This window comes from Monodon monoceros, unplaced genomic scaffold (assembly GCF_005190385.1).
Source record: "Monodon monoceros isolate NGI ecotype Baffin Bay Population unplaced genomic scaffold, NGI_Narwhal_1 Super_Scaffold_19, whole genome shotgun sequence".
NCBI classification, from domain to species: Eukaryota; Metazoa; Chordata; class Mammalia; order Artiodactyla; family Monodontidae; genus Monodon; species Monodon monoceros.
In genome coordinates, this window is record NW_021703775.1 from 59,300,578 (window position 1) to 59,318,882 (window position 18,305).

An 18,305-nucleotide genomic window follows, 5' to 3' on the forward strand; every position below is an offset into this window, starting at 1 on the left:
TTAGCAAAAATCTTGTTTAGAGAGAATCCTCCACCCTTGATATGTGATCACCCTGGTCTGCTTTTAGCAAGAATCCTGTCTGGTTGGTTTAGCAAGAATCCCCTGATTCCCGTGAAATCTCCTCTTAGTAATTTCCATCCCCTGACCCCTGCAAGCCGCTCCTTGGCTATAAATCCCCACTTTTCCTTGTTATATTCGGAATTGAGCCCAGTACAGTACTGAGGTCTCCTTTCCCCTATTGCAATGGTTCCTGATTAAAATCTGTTTTTACTGCTTTAAATACTGTCCAGCTCTGGTTCTCTTTAACAGTGGCCACAGTGCCTTCCTGAAAACTGATTTATAAAGCAGATGATTTAAAATCAGCTCAAATTTCCCCTATGCTTTGCTTTCGACTTACTTACTTACTCAACGAAACATCTAGCATGAAATATATCAGAGCTTCATTGCAGAGACAGGATAACTTATTCTCTATAATCACATAAATCGCAAAATTATGGTTCAGATCATGGAATATTGAAGCTGGGAGGCGCTTTGGAGGTCATCTTTTTATTTTGTAGAAGAGAAACCAAGGTCAAGGTTGACATCTCAGCTAAAGCTGCTTTGGAGGGGGAGGGGGCAGAAGTTGGAACCAGAATGCAGGTTCCAACTGGTGCTGGTGCAGCCTTAGGCTTTTTATGCTACTTTCTCCCCACAGTGCAGTCATTGATTATATGTGGTGCTCCGATGACAGCGGGCAGCATACAACTCTGCTACATCATAAATTTACACGTTTAGAGTGACCATGCTAGCTCTGATATATACCGATTAGACACTTAATTAACATTAATTTCGAGGGCTTTTGGGGGATCTTTGGATGGTTCGCTGTGATATTGTGATTTATGATAAATATATATTTTGGTGTTCCGGCCACAGTTCCTGCCTAACAGCTCCCCAACCCTTGGAATGTCCTGAGTGATAAGAGCAGTGGGAGCATCTTTTGTTATAATATATATATTTTTTGCTGGAGTAAAATTGCTTTACAATGTTGCATTACTTTCTTCCGTACAACGAAGTGAATCAGCTCTACGTATAACTATATCCCCTCCCTCATGGACCTCCCCCCACCACCGCCCATCCCACCCCTCTAGGTCACCACAGAGCACCAAGCTGAGCTCCCTGTGCTATATACAGCAGGTTCCCACTAGCTATCTATTTTACACATGGTAGTGTATTTATGTCAAACCTAATCTCCCAATTCGTCCCACCCTCCCCTTTGCCCCCTGTGTCCACATGTCTGTTATATTTGATTTCTTGTCCTCAGTTCCTGAAATCAGAGCCATAAAGGTGAAATGGGTGTCTTGTTTTTCATAACAAGCCCCTTTCATTCACAACTGAGTTTATGTAAATGAGGTGGCTTTTGAAAATCCCCTAAAGATGAGGGAGCTGGTTGCCAGGGAAACCCACCGTGAATAGAGAGTTGGAATTTTCAGTCCCATCTCCTGATTTCCCAAGAGGAAAGAGGGGCTGGAGGTTGAATCAATCACCAATGGCCAGTGAGTTAATCAATCATGCCTATACAATGAAGCCTCCATAAAAATCCAAAAGGAGAGGGTTCAAAGAGCTTCCAGGTTGAGGAATGAGAGCTCGTCCATGTGCCACCGTGCTGGGCCCAAATTCCACGGGGACAGAAACTTCTTTGTTCAGGACCTCGCCCTATGTATCTCTTTATCTGGCTGTTGATTTGTATCCTTTAATATCCTTTGTAATAAACTGGTAATCTAGTGAGTAAACTGGTTTCCTGGGTTCTGTGAGCTGCTTGAGAAAATTAATCAAACGCAAGGAGGGGGTCATGGAAACCTCTGCTTTATAGCCAGTCAGTCAGAAGCACAGGTGACAACCTGACTTGCAATCGGCATCTGAAGTGTGTGTGTGTTGGGTGGCAGGCGGCAGTCTTGTGTGAGCCCTTACCTGCAGGATCTGATGCTATCTCCGGGTAGAATGGTGTCAGAATTGAGCCGAGTTGTAGGAAACCCAGCTGGTGTTGAGGAATCACTTGGTGTGGGGGAAAAATTCACACATAGGAATTGGGTGCAGAATCAGACTCTGAAACCTGAAAAATCCAACATCCCTGACAAGAATAATATATTTAGCAATATTTCTTGAGTGCCTGTGAGATGTGCTGAGAACTGAAAATGCAACAGTGAGCAAGACACAGCTCCTGCTATCAGTGTCGTACAGTGTCAGGGGAGGCAGCCTCATAACGAGGTGAATGCCATGCAGTCGTGACTAGAATCAATACAGGGCACCAGGGAAGCCCATAGGAAGAGGGTCTGATCAAATGGAAGGCAGAGGAAGCTTCCTGGAGGGCCAGTAGGGTGTGTGGGGGTGAGAGGAAGAACATTCCAGGACAGGGAACAGCATAGTCAAAGACCTGGAAGGGAGAAATGACTCGACCTTCAGGGGAATGAGAAGGTCAGCACTTCCCACGTCCCTGGAAGCCAGGCTGGGCCCTGTGGTAGGGAGGAGAGCAGGAGAGGACGGCAAGAGCCATATGAGAGAGGCCTTGCCAGCAAGCAAAGCGCTTTGAGAGATGTGGGCTCCGTCATAAAGACAAAGGGAAAACACTGAGTGTTAAGTCAGGAGAGTGGGATCAGATATGGGCTTTAGGGAGATTAATTGGGGTGTGGTAGAGAATGAGTTAGAGGGGTAAGGATTCGGGGCAGGGAGGCTGTCACAGTACTGAAGAGGGTTTCGGGGGACTTAAGGGAAATGACCCTGGGATGGAGACAAGCAGATGAATAAGAGAGATTCCAGGGAGGGGCATATAAGGACACAGAGAAGAGAATCTGCGGTAGGAGTCTCCCTTTTCTACTTTGATTTCTTGCTTTGTGAATGAGCAACCCTGAGGGGGAAAGGGTTTTGCAGAAGGGCAGGCTGAGAGGGGCGAGACAAGCAAGGACAGTCAAGTTCTTCTTGGTTCCATGATGTGGGGGACATGGCAGAGTGTGAACCAGCCTCAGGGTTTCTGTGTTTTGTTTTGTTTGTTTTACAGTGGCTAAATCCTTCCTGTTCCTAACCCCTGCCCCACCCTCATCCCACCCTGTGTTCACCCCTACTAACCTATAGGTTAGTATGGGGCTGGGGGGAGATAGCCTCTCAGAAGGACAAGGTGGAAGTGAAGGACCCTGTGCTCTCAACGAGAATATTCCTTAGCAAGTTGGTGGTGGAGTCAGGGCCAGAACCTTATCTTCCCTCTGACTCCCAGCCCAGTCTCCTTCCACCATACTGAGAGCCCCTTGCCTTCCCAGCTGTGTCACCTCTTTCTCTTCCAGTCCTCAGTTCTGCCACTGTAGATTCCCCTCTGCACAGACCTTGCACATTCTGACTATATTATGGGTTAAATTGTGTGCCCCCCTCCCTGAATTCATAGGACTTCTGATGGACTTCGTGTTTAAGTCCTAGCCCCCAATACCTCAGAAGGTGACCTTAATTGGAAATAGAGTGGTTGTAGATGTAATTAGTTAAATTTAACTAACTTAATTAGCTCGGGTGAGGTCATCCTCCTGGAGTAGGTTGGGCCCCTAATCCAGCATGACTGGTGTTATAAAAAAGGGGCAGTTTGGATATAGACACAGACAAACACAGAGGTGAAGGTGTTTGGATATAGACACAGACAAACACATGTGAAGGTGAAGGCATAGGTTGGGGTGATGCCAAGGATTGCTATAGATTGCTAGCAAACCACCAGAAGCTAGGAGAGAGGCGTGGAACAGAGTTCACTCTCACAGCCCTTTGAAGGAACCAGCCCTGCTGACAACCTTGATTTTGGACTTGTAGCCTCTAGAATTGTGACAGAATAAAATTCTGTTGTTCTAAGCCACCCAGTTTGTGGTATTTTGTTATGGCAGCTCTAGCAAACTAATACTGACTATCTAAAAGGCCTTTGTACCCTTCCGTGGCAATAGTTTCATAGTGACCCACAGGATCACTCTGCCTGACACAGAGTGGCCACAGCACAGCGGGGGTCAAGATTAACAAAGATTACCCTTGGGCTTAGTGCTAAACCCATCAGCACTTTTCTTTCGTCTGGTTGACCTGCTGCTCCTTAAGGGCCTACCCCAAATTGTGTTCTCTGTTGGTAATATAAGGTTAAAGGGTTTCACCTCTAAAAGTATGAGTTGCCAGTGGTAGAAGTAAGGCCATGTCAGTGATGAGAATTTTTTTTTTTGAGAAATTAAGAAATAAGTTCTCTAACTTCAGAATCTGTAAATATGCTTTATCTGAAATACTTGCTGGTTGCTGAATAATACACACACACAGATATGTGTGTATATATGTGTGCTTAATATATAATATGTAGACATACGTATGTATACACGTGTTTGCTTTATATAAAAAATATATAGACATACATTCTGAATTTGATCTACATTTAACATTCCCAGTTAAACATTTCTCCAAAATGTTTATCATAAAAAGATACACTGAACTGTTTATATGCTCTGTCTTGGTTTAAATCTTTTGCTGGCAAGATTCTTTGGACATTAGGAGAATGTTAAAAGCGTATCCAGATACACATATAAAAGTACTTACCAAGGAACATTTCAATAACAGATGCCTTCATAGTGAGGACAGCAATCCCCATAAATATCAAAATGGCACCCTAGAGAGGAAGAAACAATAACATCATATTTCAGCCAGGAGTTCTGAATTGGATGCACAGAGTGTAGGGAGGGGCTGCCTCATTTTGCATTGCCCTCTGGAGTCTTAGGATTTCAATCTGCGGCTTTCTGTAAACAACGCATGGAGATCAGCTGCGCTGGTACCCAGAGAGGCTATTCTCAGAAAACCTGTTCTAGCCACCAGCCTCCTCTTCTTCAGAGATTTGGTCTTAGACTAAAGAGGAAATAATTCCACAATTTCCAGAATATGTTCAACCAGTCTTCAAATTAGGACAAAAGCCACACTTACGGTATTTAGAGAACATTTTTAGATTACAAATTGTGGGGGTTTTTTTTGTTTGTTTTGAATAAATTTATTTTATTTTTGGCTGCATTGGGTCTTTGTTGCTGCACGCAGGCTTTCTCTAGTTGCGGTGAGTGGGGGCTGCTCTTCGTTGTGGTGCGCGGGCTTTTCATTGCGGTGGCTTCTCTTGCTGCAGAGCACAGACTCTAGGCGCGTGGGCTTCAGTAGTTATGGTGAGTGGGCTCAGTAGTTGTGGCACACGGGCTTAGTTGCTCCGCGGCATGTGGGATCTTCCTGGACTAGGGCTTGAACCCGTGTCACCTGCATTGGCAGGCGGATTCTTAATCACTGCGCCACCAGGGAAATCCTACAAATTGTTTTAGATTACAAAAACAATTCACTCAATAAATATTTATTAAATCTTATTGTATGTCTAGGGATGAGGTGATTAAAATTGAATTAAAAGATAGTTCTTGCTCTTAAAAGACTTACAGTTCAATAGAAGTGAGAAAACATACCTGGACAGAAATAACCATAACATTAGAGAGTGTGCAGGCCCCCAAAGGAAGAATAAGGGGAGTTTATGGACCAGTGGTTCTCAAACTTTGCTGCATATTAGAATCATCTGGGAGTTTTAAAAGGCCCTGATGCCCAGGCTGCATCTCAGACCAATTGAATCAGAATCTCTTGCAGGTGGGGTCTAGGCATCAAGCGTTTTCGAAACTCCACAGGTAATTCCAATCTGCAGCCAAGTTTGAGAACCAGTGGTTTAAAGCAAGGCTTCCAAGTTTTAATGTGCATATGAATCACTTGGGGATCTGGTTAAAATGTAGATTCTAATCCAGTAGGTCTGGGATAGTGTCAGAGAGTCCCCAAGAGGTTAGGGAATTTAGAGGAGGGAGAGATTATGTCAGCTGTGGGAATAAGAGGAAGCCTCTTGGAGGTGGCAGCAATTGGGTTAACTTTGAAAGATGAAAATAGGAGATGAAGTGGCTCCAAGTCAGGGGAAACAGCATTGACAGAGGCTCAGAGGTTGGAAAGCAGAGTGGATACAAGGATGCTGTTGAAGCAAGATCTTTTTTGACCCACCTCCTAGAGAGATGGAAATAAAAACAAAAATAAACAAATTGGGGTGTAATGAAACTTAAAAGCTTTTGCACAGCAAAGGAAACCATAAACAAGACCAAAAGACAGCCCTCAGAATGGGAGAAAATATTTGCAAATGAAGCAACTGACAAAGTTAATCTCCAAAATATACAAGCAGCTCAATATCAAAAAAACAAACAACCCAATCCAAAAGTGGGCAGAAGATGTAAATAGACATTTCTCCAAAGAAGACATACAAACACATGAAAAGATGCTCAACATCACTAATCATTAGAGAAATGCAAATCAAAACCACAATGAGGTATCACCTCACACCAGTCAGAATGGCCATCATCAAAGAATCTACAAACAGTAAATGCTGGAGAGGGTGTGGAGAAAAGGAAACCCTCTTGCACTGTTGGTGGGAATGTAAATTGATACAGCCAGAATGGAGAACAGTATGGAGGTTCCTTAAAAAACTAAAAATAGAACTACCATATGACCCAGCAATACCACTCCTGGGCATATACCCAGAGAAAACCATAATTCAAAAAGATACATGTACCACAATGTTCATTGCAGCACTATTTACAATTGTCAGGACATGGAAGCAACCTAAATGTCCATCGACAGATGAATGGATAAAGAAGATGTGGTACATATATACAATGGAATAGTACTCAGCCATTAAAAGAAACGAAATTGAGTTATTTGTAATGAGATGGATGGACCCAGAGTCTATCATACACAGTGAAGTAAATCAGAAAGAGAAAAATACCATATGCAAATGCACATATATGGAATCTAAAAAAACGGTACTGATGAACCTAGTGGCAGGGCAGGAATAAAGATGCAGATGTAGAGTACAGACTTGAGGACATGAGGGGGAAGGGGAAACTGGGATGAAGTGAGAGACTAGCATTGACATATATACACTATCAAATGTAAAATGGATGGCTAGTGGAAAGCTGCTCCATAGCACAGGGAGATCAACTCGATGCTTTGTGACGACCTAGAGGGGTGGGTTAGGGAGGATGGGAGGGAGGCTCAAGAGGGAGGGGATATGGGGATATATGTGTACTTATAGCTGATTCACTTTGTTGTACAACAGAAACGAATACAACATTGTAAAGCAATTATACTCCAATAAAGATGTATATATATATATGATGCTGTTGATCCATAAGAGGTTCCCTCTTCTCTTAAGGCTACGGGGAAACCCTAGAAGTTTTATTCATACCATCATTAATTGAACATATGATCCCCGTTGAAAAGGCAAGGAAATTAAGGCTTAGAAAGGCAAAATGTCATACCCGTGGTGACCAGGCAGTGAGTAGGGTTAGAATGGAGGTGGGAGTAGGTGGGAAGGATCTGCCCTGGGCTTAGGCGATAAGGAATAACATTGTCTGTAGGGAATTTAAAGACTTAAAGTTGGTCTGCTCTTTATTATCCTTATAAACTAGCAATTCTAAACCATGTCAGTGATAAAGCACTCTTCCTCTCTGGGGCAGATGACTCCCACTACGTCTGCTCCACCCATGCCACAGCTGTGTGGCTTTTAGGCTTTAGCTGGCGTTCATAACCCTACCCTCTGCTCTGTCCACGGGTGTGCTAGGAAAACTGCTGTCTTTAAAAAAGCCCCGATTTAGCCCATTTGTCAATTTCTGTGGCATAAATCCTCCCACCCTGGCTGATGTTGAAGTCACCAAAGTGGCATCGCTGCATGGAGATTTGGAAAGAGGTAAACAATCTGGTACTAGCTAGGTCTAGAGCAAGCTTATATTTAATATGTAGATACAGTGCTGTGCAGAGTTTATTAACAAAAAGCAATGATTAGATTATGGTTGAGGTAGTAATACAAGCACTTGATGCAGTCAACTTAAAACTGGTAGATGAAAGGCTTTATTACAAACCATTAGGCAGCAAGAGTAACCCAAGACAGAACCGATCACTTTGTTAATTTCCAGCAACAGTTGCAATGTGTTAAATTTCCCAATTAAGGTAGTTGACCACTGGCTAAGTAAAAGGCAAATAACCATCTTTATCTTCAAAATAGAAATAGTCACATATATGATTGGCAATTTGATACTTAATTATCTGGGTCATATTTTGGAAATAGTGTGATGACACATCATTTTTTTGTCTTATATTAATTAGAGGAGCTGCAGATCAACTCACATGTTTTCAGGCCTCAAATTTAATTCTCCTGTTGGGATAAATACAGTATATCAAGCTACCCTACCCAACCCACCTAACTAGCTCTGCTAGTTGGCTGTTACCATATAGCATTGGACATTTTGTCTGAGTTATCATAGATTTCTCTTTCTCTCATACCCCACATCTTTTCCATCAGCGAAGCCTGTTGGCTCTACATTCATAATATATCCAGAATCAGACCGCTTCACATCATCTTTACCATTGCCACCTGGTCCAGGTCATGCCCTCTTTCACCTGGATTAAAGCAATTAGTCTCCTAACTAGGTTGTTTCCTTCTGCTACAATCCAAAGTCCACACAGCAGCCAGCGTGATCCTGCTCAAAGTAAGTCAGTTCATGGCATTCCTCAGATCAGAACTTCTGTGGTTCTCTGCTTACTCAGAATGAAAGCCAAAATCTTGGCAAGTGGCTCAGGACCCCAATAGATTTGGCCGCCATTGGCCCCTCTGACCTCTCTTCCTTCCATTCGACTTCTCACTTATTAAGCTCCAGGCACACCTCTCCCCTGAGGGTCTCTGCAGTTACTGTTAACTCTACCTGTATGCCCTTCCCCCAGATCAAACATGATTTACTCCCTCATTTCTTTCAAGTCTTTGCTAAACGCTATCTTCCCTTAAGATTTTCCCTAATCACCCAATTTAAAATTGTAAGCCCTCTCCCACCCACCATCAATTGTACACCCTATCCTTTCCCCACTATATTTTCTTCCCGTCACTTATCGCCTCTGACATGCTCTATACTTTGCTAATTGTATTTGTTTATTGTTTGTGTTCTCTACTGGAATGCAAGCTCCATGAAGGCAGGGGTTTTTATTTGATTTTTTATGTGCTGAAAACATATACTTAATCCATGAGTGAGTGGTTAGGGCTCTTTCCTTTCCCTAGGAAATAAAGAAAGGAAACAAAACAAGGGGAAGACAATCTGTGAATACTCTATAAATCTACTGAATTGTACATTTTCAAAGGTGTATTTTATGGTATGTGGATTATATTTCAATAAGCATTATTGTTAGTCAACATACGAACCAAAAGGGAAGATAGAATTTCGGAGAGAAGGGCTCTCAGATCTGTCTTACAACTTTAGAAGACACGATAGACCGACCTTTACACAAAGGGATGAATGGATAAAAAAACAGCAGGATTCCAGGAAGCATGCTAACCCCAGAGGAGATAGCCCCCAAGTAATGGAACTTGACCAGAATCACTCTGGTCTCCTGGAATCAGAATGTTTGAGGCTTCTTTCTTACCACTTGAATTTCTCTCCTTGCTTGGTTCATTTACTTATACGTTTAAAATGTAAATGTGCTTTTTGAAACGTGTGAAAAAAAATTCAGACCCTCTCTCAGCCATTCCAGCAACTGGGGATAAGAATGACCACCAGCACTGTTAAGCAGTTTCTGCAGGCAGTTCAATGTCAGGGCGCTGTAGGGTGCACAGTAATGTTGGAACCTAATATCTCATGTGCTCACCAGGGTTCTAACAAAAACAGAACAATAAGGGTTTCCAAAAGAACATGTTACTGATTCATAAATGTATGAATTGTGCTGTGAGATGTAATATAAACAGTCCTGAATGTGAAGTTCTGGTGGGGCAAATGAAGGCTGATAGCGAAATAAAAATAGACATAATGTAACTAGAGTAGCCAGCCAATTTAATTAGATCTCTTGTTGCCTGGAATTAGAAAAGAGCTGATTATTTATCGGTAATACATGATAATGCTGCTTTATATTTTTATGGTTCTTCACAGTGTTTTTTCTCCGATTTTTTAAATTATGGTAAAACACAAAAACATAAAATTTGCTATCTTAACTATTTTAAAGTATACAATTCAGCAGTATTAAATACATCCATAAATGTGCCATCATCACCATTAGCCCTCCATTAAAAACTCTTTCTGTCTTGTAAAATTGAAACTCTATGCCCATTAAACAATAACTCCCCATTCTCCCCTTTCCCCAGCCCCTGGCAACCACCATTCCACTTCCTGTCTCTATGATTTTGACTTTTCTATGTATGTCATACAAATGGAATCATACAGTATTTTCTTTTTGTGACTGGCCTGTTTCAAATAGCATAATGTTCTTAAGGTTCATCCATGTTTTATCGTATGTCAGAATTTCTTTCCTTTTTCAGGCTGAATAATATTCCATTGCATGTATGTAATAATATTCCATTGTATGTATTCCATTGTATGTACATTTTCCTCATCCATTTATCTGCTAATGGGCACATGGGTTGCTTTTGTGTTTTAGTTATTGTGAATAATGCTGCAACGTACATGGCTATAATAATATTTCTTTGAGACCCTGCTTTCAATTCTTTTGTGTATGTGTCAAGAAGTGGAATTACTGGATCATATGGTAATTGTATTTTTAATTTTTTGTGGAACCTCCATACTGTTTTCCAGAGTAGCTGTACAACTTTCCATTCCCACTAACAGTGCACAAAAGTTCCAGTGTTTCTATATCCTCCCCAACACTTGTTATTTTCTGTTTCTTTTGATAGTAGTAATGGGTGTGAGGTGGCATATTATTGTAGTTTTGATGTGCATTTCCCTAATGATTAGTGATGTTGAGCATCTTTTCATGTACTTGTTGGCCATCTTTATATCTTCTTTGGAGAAATGTCTATTCATGTCCTTTGCCCAGTTTTTAATCAGATTGTTTTTTGATTGTTGTTGAATTTTAGAAGTTTTCTATATATTCTGGATATTAATCCCTTATCAGATATATGATTTACAAATATTTCTTCCCATTCTCTGGGTTGCCTTTTTACTCTGTTGATAGTATCCTTTGGTACACAAAATTATAAAATTTTCATGAAGTCCAATTTGTTTGTTTTTTCTTTTGTTGTTTATACCTTTGGGTGTCATAGTCAAGAAATCATTGCCAAATCCAATGTTATGAAGCTTTTGTCCTATGTTTTCTTTTAAGAGTTTTACAGTTTTAGGTCTTACATTTAGACCTTTGATCCACTTGAGTTAATTTTGTGTATGGTATTAGGTAAGGGTCCAACTTCTTTCTTTCTCCATGTAGATATCCCGTTTTCCTGGCACCGTTTGTTGAAGAGACTGACTTTTCCCCATTGAATGGTCTTGGCAAAAAAATCGTTTGACTGTATATGTGAGGGCTAATTTTGGGGCTCTCTATTCTGTTCCATTGGTGTATATGTCTGTGTCTATGCTAGTACCACACTGTTTTGATTATTATAGCTTTGTAATAAGATTTTTAGATCAGAAACTATGAATCCTCCAGCTCTTCTCTTCTTTTGCAAGATTGTTTTAGCTGTTTCGGGTCCTTTGAGATTCCATATAAATTTTTGCATGTTTTTTTCTATTTATGCAAAAAATGTCATTGGGATTTTGATATTGTATTGAATCTATAGATTGCTTTGGGTAGTATTGATATCTTAGCAATACTAAGTCTTCCAATCCATGAACATGGGATATGTTTCTACCTATTTATGCCTTCTTTAGTTTCTTTCAGTAATGTTCTATCGTTTTCATTGTACAAGTCTTTTATCTCCTTGGTTAAGTTAATTCCTAAGTATTTTATACTTTTTGTTACTATTGCAAATGGAATTTTTTTCTTAACTTTTGTTTCAGATTGTTCATTGTTAGTGCAACAGTGATTTTTGTGTGCAACTGACTTGTGTGTGTTGATTTTGTATCCTACTATTTTGAATTCATTTATTCTAACAATTTTGTTGTGGAATCTTTAGGATTTTGTACATACAAGATTATATTATCTGCAAACAGAGATAATTTTATTTCTTCCTTTCCAGTTTGGATGGCTTTTATTTCTTTTTCTTGTCTAATTGCTTTGGCTAGAACTTCTAGTACTTCCTTTCCAGTTTGGATGACTTTTATTTCTTTTTCTTGTCTAATTGCTTTGGCTAGAACTTCTAGTACTATGTTGAATAGAAGTAGTGAAAGCAGGCAACCTTGCCTTGCTCCTGATCTTAGAGAGAAAGCTTTCAGTTTTTCACCATTGAGTATGACATTTGCTGTGGGTTTTTCATAAGTGTCTTTTATTATGTTGAGGTTGTTTTCTTCTATTCCTGATTTGTTGAGCATTTTTATCATGAAATGGTGTTGAATTTTGTCAGATGCCTTTTCTGCATCCACTGAGGTAATCATGTGTTATTTTTCCCCTTCATTCTATTAACATGCTGTATTACATTAATTGATTTTTGTATGTTTAACCATCCTTGCATTACAGGAACAAATCCCATTTGGTCATAGTGTATAATTATTTTAATATTCTGGTGAATTTAGTTTGCTAATATTTTGTTGAGGATGTTTTCCATCAGTGTTTATAGGGATATTGTATTGATATGGGAAACTGTAGTTTTCTTGTAGTGTCTTTGGTTTGGTATCCAGGTAGTGCTGGCTTCATAGGATAACTTAGAAAGTGTCCCCTCATTTTCAATTTTTAGGAAATGTTTGAGAAGGATTGGTGTTAGTTCTTCTTTAAATGTTTGGTAGAACTCACCAGTGAAGTCATCAGGTCCAGGGCTTTTCTTTGTTGTAAGATTTTTGATTATTGATTCATTCTCCTTACTAGTTATAGATCTATTCAGATTTTCTATTCCTTCATAATTTAGTCTTGGTAGGTTTTGTGTTTTTAGGAATTTGTCCATTTCATCTAGATTATCCAATTTGTTGGTGTACAGTTATTCATAGTACTCTCTTATACTCTTTTTTATTTCAATAACAGTGCTTGCTTCAGGGGAAGAGAACTGGGTAAGTGGTGATCAGGAATAAGAGTGAGTTTTACAGTTTTGTTCTGTTTAAATCTTTACCCTTTGCACATATGTTAATAAATCAGAAGTTAATAAAATCATCTCTTGGGAAGACTTAACATATACAGACAGTGTTGATATCAAATGAGAAGCTACAGTAATCTCCTAACCCTCTCCTTGCTCCTTGCTTTTCTTGCTCCAGGTCATCCTTCCCTTCAGTTGGAAAGGATCAGCTTCCTAAAGCACAGGTCTGACTATGCATTCACCCCCTCAGAATTCTTCTTCACAGTCCATTCATTCTCTGTAGAATAAAGCCCAAATTCCTTAGTGAACTTTCCGTGAAATGTCCCAACTTACTTTTCACACCATCTTGCTGCAATTCTCTTCTGTAATCCTCTGCTTTGACCCTAGCACACCCTGGGATTTTGGTCCTTTGTCTGCACCCTGCACATCAGGGTTTTGGCTCATGTTCTTATTACTGTTCTATTTGGAATATGTTACCACCCCCCATCTGCCTCTCACAAGCATATCCATCTTTCAAGGTTTGCTCATGGGCCACTTCTATTTAAATCTCCCTGATCTTCTAAAGTCAAAATTCATCTTCATTCATGCATGCCTTTAATCATTCAAAAAAATTTTGTGTGTGCACACTATGCTTGGCAGAGAGGAAGAAGGTGCAGGTCCTATCATCAAGTTGCTTTAAGTCTTCTAGGAAGAAACTAATGTGCACTTATCATAACTAGCATTAATGGAGCACATACTAAGTGTCAGTAATGTATTAACTCAATCTTCACAATAACCTGATGAAGTAGGGGCTACTTTTTGCCTTAATTTGAAAAGTAAGGAATTGGAAGCACACAGAGGTTAAATACTTTGCCCAAGGTTTGCAAACCTGGAAGGAAGAGGAGCTGGAATTCAAACCAGGCATTATGAGTGCAGAGATCCGGTATTTCATTTCACTACTTGCCATAGATGTTTCATAATAAACAAGTGTACTTCCCTCATCTACATTCTGATTTAATTAGTCTGAGTTGAAATCTCTGTTGTTTTAAAGTGCCCCAGGTGACTCCACTGTGCAGCCAGAATTGAGAACCTCTGCTATTGAGGATATGGTGATAGCAAAAAGGGTAGATGATTAAATAGGCCTGGGGCATGAGGACTGGAAGAGGCTTGAATTAGTTTAACTGGAGATTGGAAAACAGTGGTGAGGGAAGGACAGGACATAAGAGACGGAGGAGCTTCAGGAACTGGGAACTGCTGGGCCAGGCTGGGAGAGGAATCAGACTGTTAGAGAGGAAAGAAGGGGCCACATCAGCCTTGAATGCCATGCCTAAAGAATGTGTAATTAATCCTTTAGGCAATAGGGAGACATGGAAGGCTTAAAAATTATTTTTGCGGGCTTCCCTGGCGGCGCAGTGGCTGGGAGTTCGCCTGCTGATGCAGGGGACACGGGTTTGTGCCCCGGCCCGGGAAGATCCCACATGCCACGGAGTGGCTGGGCCCGTGAGCCATGGCCACTGAGCCTGCGCGTCTGGAGCCTGTGCTCCGCAACGGGAGAGGCCACAGCAGTGAGAGGCCTGCGTACCGCAAAAAAAAAAAAAAAAAAAATTATTTTTGCATTCATAATTTTTACCAAGCCTCCTAGAGGCTTACATGAGCCATTCAGAGAAAATCTGCTCTAGTGGATGTGTAGGATTTATGTAACACTGGTGTTTGTCTGATCTACGGTGCTACGTGGGGGAGCACCTAACAGTATCCTTTGTCCACAAGGCAGAAAGAGCCGGTGCTCATTTGGAAGCATGTAATAGTTATGACAGGCTTGTGCTGTATTTCCAAAATGCCAAAAATCCCATCAGGACAGACATCTCTGAATGGGGAGAGGCCATATCTGCAGCCTTGCTTTCTCCGTCTCTGCCAGATATAAAGTCTCAGCCGCTTGTCAGTGGATTTGGGTTGATCTGGTGAGGATGGACAAAGGAAGGCTGGCACTAAGAGGGGCCTTTACAATGTGGTGGTGGTCTCAGTCTGCATATAAAACTTTATGCAGATCAGGAGCTGCCGACTGGAGTGGTGAGCAGGCTTGCTGAACATCAGAAGAGTGACCTAATAGAGCCAATCTGCAAGGACTGGAAAGTTAATTACAACAGGAGAAAATCACACTTCTATGCAGTAGATACTTGATGCATTTTTAGAAGCCCAAGGAAGCCACAGAGAATAAAAAAGGAGGTATGGAGAAACAGATAAAGAGGAAACAAGGTTTCTAGAAAGTTAAATTATAACATGCCCAGCCTTGCCTAAAATCATAATAAGTTCACAGACATGCCAAAACATACCACCAGACGCAGCCCTGCCCACCAGAAAGACAAGATCCAGCCTCATGCACCAGAACACGGGAAACAGTCCCCTCCACCAGGAAGCCTACACAACCCACTGAACCAACCTCACCCACTGGGGTCAGACACAAAAACAATGGGAACTACAAACCTGCAGCCTGCAAAACTAAGACCTTAAACACAGTAAGTTAAGCAAAATGAGAAGACAGAGAAACACACAGCAGGTGAAGAAGCAATGTAAACACCCACCAGACCAAACAAATGAAGAGGAAATAGGCAGTCTACCTGAAAAAAAATTCAGAGTAATGATAGTAAAGATGATCCAGAATCTTGGAAATAGAATGGAGAAATTACCAGAAATGTTTAACAAGGACCTAGAAAAACTAAAGAGCAAACAAACAGTGATGAACAACAAAATAAGTGAAATTAAAAATTCTCTAGAAGGAATCAATAGCAGAATAACTGAGGCAAAGAACGGATAAGTGACCTGGAAGGTAAAATAGTGGAAATCACTGCCACATAGCAGAATAAAGAAAATAGAATGAAAAGAATTGAGGACAGTCTCAGAGACCTCTGGGACAACATTAAACACACCAACATTCGAATTATAGGGGTCTCAGAAGAAGAGAAAAAGAAAGGGACTGAGAAAATATTTGAAGAGATTAGAGTTGAAAACTTCCCTAATATGAGAAAGGAAATAGTCAAGTCCACGAAGCACAGAGTCCCATACAGAACAAATCCAAGGAGAAACACACCAAGACACATATTAATCAAACTATCAAAAATTAGATACAAAGAAAAAATATTAAAAGCAGCAAGGGAAAACCAACAAATAACATACAAGGGAATCCCCATGAGGTTAACAGCTGATCTTTCAGCAGAAACTCTGCAGTCCAGAAGGGTGTGGCAGGACATATTTAAAGTGATGAAAGGGAAAAACCTACAACCAAGAATACGCTACACAGCAAGGATCTCATTCAGATTTGACAGAGAAATTAAAACCTTTACAAATGAGCAAAAGCTAAGAGAATTCAGCACCACCAAACCAGCTTTACAACAAATGCTGAAGGAACTTCTCTAGGCAGGAAACACAAGAGAAGGAAAAGACCTACAAAAACAAACCCAAACAATTAAGAAAATGGCAATAGGAACCTACATATTGATAACTACCTTAAATGTAAATGGATTAAAGGCTCCAACCAAAAGATATAGACTGGCTGAATGGATATAAAAACAAGACCAGTATATATGCTGTCTACAAGAGACCCACTTCAGACCTAGGGACACATACAGACTGAAAGTGAGGGAATGGAAAAAGATATTCCATGCAAATGGAAATCAAAAGGAAGCTGTAGTAGCAATTCTCATATCAGACAAAATAGACTTCAAAATAAAGACTATTACAAGAGACAAAGAAGGACACTACATAATGATAAAGGGATCAATCCAAGAAGAAGATATAAATAACAATTGTAAATCTTTATGCACCCAACATAGGATCACCTCAATACATAAGGCAAATGCTAACAGCCGTAAAAGGGGAAATCAACAGTAACACAATAATAATAGGGGACTTTAACACCCCACTTTCACCAATGGATAGATCATCCAAAATGAAAATAAATAAGGAAACACAAGCTTTAAATGATACATTAAACAAGATGGACTTAATGGATATTTATAGGACATTCCATCCAAAAACTACAGAATACGCTTTCTTCTCAAGTGCTCATGGAACATTCTCCAGGATAGATCATATCTTGGGTCACAAATCAAGCCTTGGTAAATTTTAGAAAATTGAAATCGTATCAAGTATCTTTTCCAACCACAATGCTATGAGACTAGATATCAATTACAGGAAAAAATCTGTAGGAAATACAAACAGATGGAGTCTAAACAACACATTACTAAATAACCAAGAGATCACTGAAGAAATCAAAGAGGAAATAAAAAAATACCTAGAAACAAATGGCAATGAAAATACGATGACCCAAAACCTATGGGATTCAGCAAAAGCAGTTCTAAGAGGGAAGTTTATAGCAATGCAATCCTACCTCAAGAAACAAGAACATCTCAAATAAACAACCTAACCTTACACCTAAAGCAATTAGAGAAAGAAGAAGAACAACAACAAAAAAAAACCCCAAATTTAGCAGAAGGAAAGAAATCATAAAGATCAGATCAGAAATAAATGAAGAAAATGATAGCAAAGATCAATAAAATTAAAAGGTGGTTGTTTGAGAAGATAAACAAAATTGATAAACCATTAGCCAGACTCATAAAGGAAAAAAAGGAAAAGACTCACTCAATAGGATTAGAAATGAAAAAGGAGTAGTAACAACTGACACTGCAGAAATACAAAGGGTCATGAGAGATTACTACAAGCAGCTATATGCCAATAAAATGGGCAACCTGGAAGGAATGGACAAATTCTTAGAAAAGCACAACCTTCCAAGACTGAATCAGAAAGAAGAGAAAATATAAACAGACCAATCACAAGCACTGAAATTGAAACTGTGATTAAAAATCTTCCAACAGGGCTTCCCTGGTGGCGCAGTGGTTGAGAGTCTGCCTGCCGATGCAGGGGACGCGGGTTCATGTCCCGGTCCAGGAAGATCCCACATGCCACGGAGCGGCTGGGCCTGTGAGCCATGGCCGCTGAGCCTGCGCGTCCGGAGCCTGTGCTCCACAACAGGAAAGGCCACAACAGTGAGAGGACCGCGTACGGTCCTCATCTTCCAACAAACAAAGCCCAGGAACAGATGGCTTCACAGCTGAGTTCTCTGAAACATTTAGAGAAGATCTAACACCTGTCCTTCTCAAACTCTTCCAAAATATAGCAGAGGGAGGAACACTCCCAAACTCATTCTATGAAGCCACCATCACGCTAATACCAAAACCAGAGAAAGATGTCACAAAAAAAGAAAACTGCAGGCCAATATCACTGATGAACATAGACGCAAAAGCCTCAACAAAATACTAGC

At 40.4% G+C, this 18,305-nt stretch overlaps 1 protein-coding gene across 2 annotated transcripts in view; it reads right to left on the minus strand.

Moving 5' to 3' along the window:
- The window catches only part of VIT (vitrin), a 123,686-nt gene that overhangs the window by 86,970 nt on the left and 18,411 nt on the right, over nt 1–18,305 (minus strand). For both annotated transcript variants that reach the window (XM_029232148.1, XM_029232149.1), the window contains one exon: nt 4,573–4,642. In XM_029232148.1, the coding sequence (XP_029087981.1) occupies nt 4,573–4,624 (52 nt within the window). In that variant the 5' untranslated portion in view covers nt 4,625–4,642. The remainder of the gene's footprint in view (nt 1–4,572; nt 4,643–18,305) is intronic.